Here is a 9,651-nt window from a genome sequence, read left to right as displayed (position 1 = left end):
TTGTGGTACAACCCCAAATCAGAAAAAGTTGGGACAGGGTGGAAAATGTGAATAAAAAAAGAAAGCAGTAATCCACAAATTTCCCTGAACTTTTATTTCATTGCAGACAGTATGAACACAAGATAATTCATGTTTTTTTGGTCAACAACATTTGATTTGAAAATAAACACCCATTCTTGCCATTAAGGCTTTCAACACATTGCAAAAAAGGTGGGATGGGGGCAATTCAGGGGTAATAATGAGGTATAATAACTAAATAACTTGTGACTACAATCATGATTCGGTAGAAAAGCAGCATCGAGGAAAGGCCTACTCTTTTAGCAGCAAAGATGGGCAGAGGATCGCCAGTTTGCCACCAAGTGAAATGGTTTTTCACATCTTTTTTGGAAGAAATGGACGCCGTGTGCTGCGGACCAAAGAGGAAAAGGGCCATCCAGCCTGTTACCAGATATAAGTAGAAATATCAGGGTCCGTCATGGTATGGGGTTGTGTCAGTGCCTGGGAAAGTCCACACTGATGGTGGCACCGTCAACGCTGAGAAAGTATATCTCAGTTGGTGGAGGAACAAATGCTGCCTTCAAGACGATGTCTTTTCCAGGGACGCCCATGCTTGTTTCAGCAGGACAACACCAAACCGCATTCTGCGCGCATAACAAAGGCCTGGCTGCGTAAGAAGAGGGTGCGGATGCTTGCCTGGCCGGCCCGCTGCCCTGAAATGGGAAATGCATCAACGAAGTCCTTGTACTGTTGCGCACCTAAAACGTTGTTTGAAGGAAGAATGGGACAAACTAACACCGGCAACACTTAGTTCCTTGACTTCCTCCATGCATAACCGTCTTTTAAGTGTTGTTAAAAGGCAGGGGAACTGCACGAAGTGCTAGATGCAGTACTCTCCCAACTTTTTTTGGAATGTGTTGCAAGCCTGAATGGCAAGAATGGATATTAAGTTACAAATCAAATGATGTTGACAAGAAAAAACATGAACTGTTTTGCGTTCATACTGTCTGCAATGAAATACAATTCAAGGAAATTTTATTTCTTGCTTTTTTCTTTGTTTATTCACATTTTCCACCCTGTCCCAACTTTTTTCTGATTTAGGGTTGTATGTTATGTTATAAGATATAATATAATAAGATAAAAATCCCTTATTAGTCCCACAAGTGAGACGTGAGCAAAAAAAAATGGAATTAATTAAACAAATGTACCAGTTATATGGCATCTGGATCTCTTGCATGGAACAGTGGAATTCCATGAATACTCCCAGTGCTCTGAAATATCAAGGGTCACAGGAGCACAAATGAAGGTCTGGTTGCTCATGATCTTCATTTCTCTGTGTTGTACCTACACACACACACACACACACACACACACGCACACAATGAGAGAAACTCCACTGCTCTGCAGAGGACACCCCCCGTTATGCGTTGGCGAAGTTAACCCTGCAGATGTTCCCAGAGGTCATGTGACCACAAAGCCCTCTTCTGAGGGAGATCAGCTTGCATCCAGTTGTGGCTCGCAGCGATTCCAAATCAGCCGTCATCTAGCACCCCGCACCAGTACCGTCATGTCCAACGAGGAGATTTTAACTAAAGGCATCACACTCGGACATTAATTCTACATTTCTACCGCGTCGTTTCCTTTATTCGTCACATTCGTCAGTATCCAAGCTGTGATGGGCGGAAACAATGTTGACAAGTGAACCCGCCCTAAAAATATATTCTGATTGATCAGCATTTCAAGCCGTAGTTCGGTCGCCTATTTTGGAATCAGGAGATATATGCCAGGGGAGGCATCCGTTCAGCAGGTATCGGCCATCTGTTCGCGAGCCGCTGTATTGATCCCAGAATACCATTAGGCCGTTTCTCGAAGGATTCCTCTGCATCAGCACCCACCTGGCTACTCCAGCCCTGTTTCGTCCCGAGCGTCCTCCCACAATGCCCTGCTTTGGTGGTGAAGTGGGCCAGTTGTTCCGGGCGTTAGCGGGAACTCATATATCACCATCCGCATGCCTGAAGATGTTTGCCGGCACGTCATTTGGATGAATTGGAGCCTTTTTTGATTCACTCGAAGCTGGTCAGCTTTCCCACTCGAATTAACCCCTTAAATCAAGTCAGAAATCTAATTAGCACAGTTTTCTTGCAAAAACGTTTCCTACAAGAACCGTAGAAACACTGGACATGAATACACGTGGTTGTCAGACGTATGTAATAATTGTCATAGTTTGACAGTAGCTTTAGCATTCATCGATTATTCATCGATAATCAGAAATTGTTTTGTAAATAGAAATAAATAGGCATAAATAAATAGAATGGTACTTATTGATATTCAGCATCATGTGGTAAACATGCAAAGAAGATCAAACTTCATCTAGACAATGGCAGAAAAAATTACATGAAAAGCACACATTGGTATTTAGTCTAATTTAAACGATGCCTAAATGGAATACATTTATGTGATCAAAATGTAATGAAATCCCTGACAGAATTAGAAGTGCATGTCTATGAATGATTCAAAGGGCCGGACTCAGATATAAATGCAATCATTTTCTTAACACCGTAAACATGTTAATAACACGTCACAGGGAATCTGTTCTGTTCTGAGTTAGATTTGATTTCATAACTGCTGTTTGAGAACATTTGAATTTATATTAACTTTCCACAATAATCGCAATATAAAAACAGGGGACAATAGGAATTAAATGCATCAGTATTTTATTAACTACCAGATATTAATGCATTAATGCAGATACTAATTGCAAGGACCTGGTGTCTGGTGATGTGCAGAGCATTAAGAAATTAACATATTGAATTTTAGTTGCAAATACAACCCCTCTCAGCCAATCATATATCAGCAATTGTGAAATAGTACCCTGCCACAATGCTAGAATGGTTTAAAATAGCATCACGAGACAATGATAAATGTTTCAGAGTTCGTGTGGTGACCTTGTGCCATCATCTGAAACTGCAGAGGTCGTCCATTCCGGAGGCCAACCCGGCAACATCTTTGTTCCCGGTAAACGTGAAGCCGCGTTTGTAGCGCTGTCGCGGATGTGGTCGCGGGTAATTAACGCTCCCCACAGCCCGGCTCCATCTGGAGAGCTGGCCCTAATCCCAACAGACAGGGAACACCTTTGCCGCTGATTAAAGTTTGTCGTCCGGTGATTTTTATTGGCTGCCGAATGGAGCGTAGCGTATACATTTATCAGGAGGAATGGGCTGGGTGGCGGTGGGGATATAAAGGCGAGAGGAAATGGACCCTCACTGCCATTTTTCTGAAGCTTCCGACCTGTTATTGCTTGCAAATTAAAAATAGCTTCACCTAAAAAAAAAAATATTAATTGCGGTCATTTTACATTTCTCGTTTCCTCGCCAAAATGGTGTTTCAAATTGGCGCTTTTAATTTACACCGTTTGTGCAAAATGTCAAAATTTTGACTTGTAGATACTCGTTGACCTTTGACCTGTGCCGTCCTGACTATTTTAATATTGGCAAATGTTGACGTGCCAATTCTGGAATTTGCTGATCGTCCCCGTGTAAATAACTGGCGGTCCTAAATTCAGACGGTTCGTCATGCCGGGCAGATATTAAATTGGTCTCCGCATTAATCTGTCTTCACCTTGCTGAGTTCACGCTGCACAGTGTCACGCACACCGCCCAGAGTCCCCCAGCGTGCCGCCTGTCACATCATGTTCCCCTTAGATGCCTCATAAATAAAGCCACCCCTCCCTCGCCAGTGCTGGGAGGATAATGAAACTGTCTGGGGAGAGACTAGCTGCAGAGAATGGAATCGATCAAGTGTTGCTATATTTCTGTTTTTTTATTTCATATTTAGGGTTAGGGTATTTTGTGCTGCTTGCACCTGAGGCCGTGTTTGTCTCAAGTGACCCCTAAACTTAATCCCGGTAAACTGTCCCAACAAAACTGACAACAATTGAAGTCTATGGGGACTAAAAATTGATGTACAAAAAGATTCAATTGTGATCATGTGTCCTTAAAAATGGTGTGCGGTTCATACGCAGCTACATGAGATCATGTTGCAGGTGTGCATTAAAACAGATGTAATGTGATGCAGAGCAGCTGAAGGTCCCTGGAAATGACACTTGGATTCATGTGACAGTTTAACCTGGGGGTGGAGGACCTGGTCTGTGGAAGCATGATATTCAGGGCTATGAGAAGAACCTGGGTGTCCCTCTTCTATAATATATATATAAAATTACTGTTTCTCCTCTACATATATATATATTGTTTTATAATTTTTTTCTTTATTAAATGTAGCAAATTGTTGCAAAATGACAGTAAAATCATCGGAACATTTATATGGGCATAGGAAGAGTATCCATGAGAAATGTTTTCATACGTGTCATGTTTCATTTGACCTTCCCCCGCTATTCGTGTAATTAAAATCTGCACATTGTTCATTTCAGGGCATAGAAAGGGGCTTCTGTTCTCACGGCCAGGGTCTCCTTGTCCAGGTTCCAGGCCCTTCTGTCTAACCCTCTGCAGAGATACCTTTTAAATTGCCTTTGTGGTGGAAGGTCACTCATAAATTCCAACCTGCGGGTCAACATTTTTCACCGTTTCCTACTTTTGCTCGTCCTTCCCAACACGACCCAGAATTCAGTTTGTAACGATGTCTTTCTCCTAAAAATGTGAATTACAGACTCGATTTAATACAACAATACTCATTTTGTACGTATGATTGATAACGATGCAAGTTCATCTTCACCGCATTTGTGACATAATTATTGACCATGACTAAGGCGATGCTTCCCTTCTGTCATAAGGATTACTCTAATAATTTTGTAAAAAATGTAGTCTAGCATGTACTTAATCTGATGCAGCCCCCCTTCCAAAAAACAGGTTACTGAGAGGATCACTATTCCAAATAAATTTCCCAAGGATTTTTCATGTAACCTTAAATAATCTCATGAGTGAGTATTTCGCAGTAAAACACAAAAATTGGTTTTGACTGTATTCTGTTCAAGATTTTTTGCAAGGAAATGCTTGCAGAATGCAGACACCGTAAGGATGACGAAACGCCACCAAATTTTGAATCTGTGCTCTCTTTTTTTAAAGGCTGCATAGACCATCTTAAGATCCCATTCGGGGCCGAAAGTACAGAAACCACACAGTCCTTCACCGTTCATTTCGTTCTCATTCGTATGAGAAGATGGATTTAATTCACAGCACTTCATTCAAATTGAGTTCGTCTGATTTACATTTATACAGAAGCAGATCGACCTGGATTAGAAAAGGTTACGGGTTGGAGGCTTGGTTGAATCCTTTTTTTTTTTTTTTCACACTGCGAACGTTTGGAATTAAACTTGCTGTTTCCTGGTCCGTCCTCACGGCACAGGACTTCACCTTTGACCTCAGGGTCCATAGTCCCGATCTCTCAACCACATCATGGAAGTGGCTTCCACCGTTAAAACATTCATTGTTTACGCCGATGGCCACCGATGGCCCTCGTTTTCATTGCTTGCGTCCCTTTTCTTTATACTCATTCGAAAGCAAATAAGAGCGTGAAGCAGGGGAACAATGTTCTACTGAACCAAGCGTCCCAACAGTCATATGATGGCAGATGCATCACAGCATGCAAAAAAATGCATTCCTACACAACCCAGTCCCTGAAGGAGAACATCTACGAGCACGGAGCAGAAGAAGGGCCTCGGCAAGGAGGAGGAGGAGGAGGAGGAAGGTAAAGCAGAAGATAAAGTCCCGCCATGTTGTTCCCTTCTGCCCTCCTCCCGTTGTGCGTCCCCCCCCCCGCGAGGGGAAGATTGATGCATCGGCTCGGCGAGCTGCTGGCTCATCTCGGCAGGTGCGGCGGCGCGGCCGACCCAGGGATGATCCTGCAGACTCCGTAACGTTCAGCACCTTTTCTTCTTGTTCTGCTTCTGACCTTCAGGAAGCGCAAAGAGAACCTCCGTCCCTGAAAATCCCCTAAACATGCACTTCGAGACCCAGGAGTCCCAGGGGTGAAGGTGGGCGTGTCTTTTGCTCTGACCAGGCGAGCCCAGGGCGTTCACAGTATCGCTTTGACCTCTCTGCAGGTCATGGAGCTCCTGGTCAGGGAGAAACCGTAGCACCAGAGCAGCTTCTTATTGCCCAACGTGTCCGTTGGTTTAAAACTGTGTCTGAACTGAGGTGGTGAAGAAGCAGATTTCTGTTCCGCGTGTATAAAAAAGACTAGCACTTTATTTCTGCTCCTTTCGTTCCAGTCATTTGCAAAGTTGAAAGAGATTTTTTTTTATATTATATATAATATATATATATATATTTAAATTGAAATTACAATGAATACAATTAAAGCAAATCTGGGCGGCATTTAGCATAATCCAAGCAATGAATTTGCTTTAATAATGAATAGATTTATATTTATATGTATACATCTTTATATATATATAGAAATATATATATATATAAAGATGTATATATATATATTTCTGTGTATATATATATTTCTATTTATATATTTATGCTTTATGTACAAGTATGGCACTTGATTACACGAAATCAAGAAAACACTTGATTTTTTTTTCCTTATTCTTCTCCACAAATGAAATCAGTGGGCGCTTTGGTGCGTTTGAAATTAAGGATTTGACGTGTATTCTGCACCAGTGGAATGGTTACATACGTTAAGGTCAGCGGTGCGAACACAGGCAACGAAAGGAGGGGAATGAAGAAGAGAAAAGCTGAATCGGAACACCATATTCCAGGAATATAGACATCCTTTTTTTAAAAAATAAAAAAAGATTTTGTAGGTGCGTGGGGGGAAAAGAACATTAAAAAGAAACGGAACGGGATCGTGTTCAGTCTGTTCAAGTAGAGCAGAGAAGATCGCACGTCGTCTCGCACCGGACGTTCCGGACATCGTCTTCTTCTTTTTTTGCCTCATAATCGATACACGTTTTGTGCTTTTTTTTTTATTTAATTGTTTTATTTTATTTAGTCGAGTCGCACACCTCGGGATTTTTAGAAGGTTCGAACGAAACGCGCGGACGTCGCGGTGAGCTGCTGCTGGGTGACGGTGACGGCGCCCCGGGGTGGCTGAACACCTCTCTCTCTCTCTCACACACACACACACACACACACACGCACACGCACGAACACACACTTTGTGTTTTAGCTCTTCGCGGAGTAGAAAAAAAAAAAAGTGCAACGCGACCACCAGAAAGTGTCGCCGCTGTCCCCGTCCCCCTGCCGCGCTACACGTAGGCCGAGTCACTGGACTGGGTGCGTCCGAAGTTGGGCACGCTCATCCGGGGCAGGTCCTTGTTGCGGATCTCGTAGATGGACTTCCGGCGCGCCTGCACGCCGCGCACCGCCGTCTTGATCTTCCTCCAGCCCAGGTGGTTGAGCTCCGCCAGGTTGAGCACCACGCAGAAGCCGCTCACGGCGAACATGAAGACCAGGAAGACGGTCTTCTCCGTGGGCCGCGACACGTAGCACTCCACGTCCTTGATGCACGGGTAGCGGTCGCACTCGTACACGGCGGGCACGTTGAATCCGTAGAGGAAGTACTGGCCCACCAGGAAGCCGATCTCCAGCGCGTTCCTGAAGACCACCTGGATGATGTAGAACCTGGAGATGCCCTCCTGCCTGCGCATTTTGGATTTGGTAGTTCTCATGGTGGCGCTGGGGATCTCCTTGACCTCCAGGCAGTCGGGCTCCGCCTCCTTGGTGGAGTTCTCCGTGTTCTGCAGTACTCCGTTGACGATGGTGTTCTTGATCTTCTTGCTGTCGTCGCGCTTGGCGGCGTCTTGCTCCTTGTCCAGCGTGAGGTAGACGGTGCTGAAGCGCCGCTCCTTCTGCTTGGCGGACTGGTGCACGGAGTAGGTGATGAAGCAGAGGCTGGGCGTGCACACCATGATGATCTGGAAGACCCAGTAGCGGATGTGCGAGATGGGGAAGGCCTTGTCGTAGCACGCCTGGTTGCAGCCCGGCTGCAGGGTGTTGCAGATGAACATGGTCTGCTCGTCGTCATACACCGTCTCGCCGACGATCGCCACGATCAGGATCCGGAAGATCACCACCACTGTCAGCAGGATCCTGCGAGCGGGCGAGAAGCGAGCACCTTCTCACCACACCTTCATTCTTCTGCACAAAAGCTCCGCTGGCTCCTGTGTGCACACCTCCAGCATCTATCTATCTATCTATCTATCTAGCTATGGATTACATAATAATTCTATTCTGCCAAGCTTGTGTGAAACTATTGTTGTTGATCCATCATATATCTATCTCGATATATTTCTACACCGAGCCCATAAAGCTGGCGATGCATATTTAATCACATGCAAATCGTGCACACGTACAATACAGGTAAGGCGATAAACGCCACTCGTCTTTTGTCTTTAGACTCCGTTTTGGGTGGGTTTCGTCCTGCGGTTTGCAAACGCAAGCAGAATATATCTACGAATTATGAACTTATTTATCTATCTATCTATCTATCTATCTATATAAAAAATATATATTTTGCACTTATTCATTTATCCGTCTATGAATTATGCACTTATTTATCTACTATCTATCTATCTACATAAAATATATACATTATGCTCTTATTTATTTGTCCATCTATCTATCTATCAATCTATCTATATAAAATATATACATTATGCACTTATTTATTTATCCATCTATCTATCAATCTATCTATATAAAATATATACATTATGCACTTATTTATTTATCTATCTATATAAAATGTATACATTATGCACTTTTTGATTTATCCATCTATGAATAATGCACTTATATATCTATCTATCTATTTAAAAGGTATAAATTACGCACTTATCTAGCTATATATCCATTTAAAACGGTCTGTCTCGCAGTGGGAGACTGCGGGAGCTGTCCGGTGCTGAACCCCGCGCCGGCTGCGTTCATTTCTTTGTCCGACTTGTGAGTTTTTCTGCTTCTGTGATTACAGTCTGCGCGCAACTTTCATTTTTTTTTTTGGTTCGTTCTCCATCTCCACCTCCACCTCCACGGCAGAAACGCGTTTTGAACCCCCCCCCCCCCCTTACCTTCCGATCATGGTGGAGTGCTGCTGGACAGCAGCCTCCAGGAGCCTCTCTAGGATGGTCCATTCCCCCATGTCTGTTCATCCGGAGAGGAGCGCACCGGGCACTCCGCGCGAATTCCCGGGAAAACGTCACTCTCCAGAGCCGCCAGCGGTTGTGCGCGGCGCCCGCATCGGTGTCTGGCTGTGCCGAGGCGCTGATTAATATAAGCCCTCCTATTTTCGATCTTCAGCTCAGGTTGATGGGAGAGGGAGGGAGGGAGGGAGGGAGAGAGAGAGAGAGAGAGAGAGAGAGAGAGGGAGGGAGGGAGAGAGGGAGGTTGGATTTAATGTCTTGCCAGCGTTAATCCGCCTTTAAGTAGTCTCGTCGTGCGTCACGGGCGCACAGGTTGGCGGAGAGGAGCCAGGATTGCTGGTCCCCAACATTCTGCTGAAATGGACCCCGGTTCCATCAGGTGATGGAGACTCTACGTGCAGTTAGAAGAGTTTCCGGCGTCCATCCCAGGAGCTTCCCGGCCGTAATGCGAGTCTCCCCCTTTTAAACAGTCCAGCGCCACTTGGAATGGCGGGAAACGAGGCTTGCTGAGGGTCCCTCTCCTCCCTGTCCGCCGTGGGAATCGATTTTCC

The 9,651-nt window shown here is 44.6% G+C and overlaps 1 protein-coding gene across 1 annotated transcript; it reads right to left on the bottom strand.

Moving 5' to 3' along the window:
- Positions 1 to 5,141: 5,141 nt before the first annotated feature.
- Positions 5,142 to 9,274, bottom strand: LOC114797280 (gap junction delta-2 protein). The gene is made up of 2 exons (XM_028992074.1): positions 9,029 to 9,274; positions 5,142 to 8,051 (listed from the first exon to the last, which is right to left on the bottom strand). The coding sequence occupies exons 1-2, from the start codon at positions 9,097 to 9,099 to the stop codon at positions 7,208 to 7,210; spliced, it is 915 nt and encodes a 304-aa protein (XP_028847907.1). The 5' UTR covers positions 9,100 to 9,274; the 3' UTR covers positions 5,142 to 7,207.
- Between the last annotated feature and the right edge of the window lie 377 nt (positions 9,275 to 9,651).

This window comes from Denticeps clupeoides, chromosome 1, assembly GCF_900700375.1.
Source record: "Denticeps clupeoides chromosome 1, fDenClu1.1, whole genome shotgun sequence".
In the NCBI taxonomy this organism is placed as follows: Eukaryota; Metazoa; Chordata; class Actinopteri; order Clupeiformes; family Denticipitidae; genus Denticeps; species Denticeps clupeoides.
Note: the sequence above shows the minus strand (reverse complement) of the source record. Positions and strands in the feature narration are given on the sequence as shown.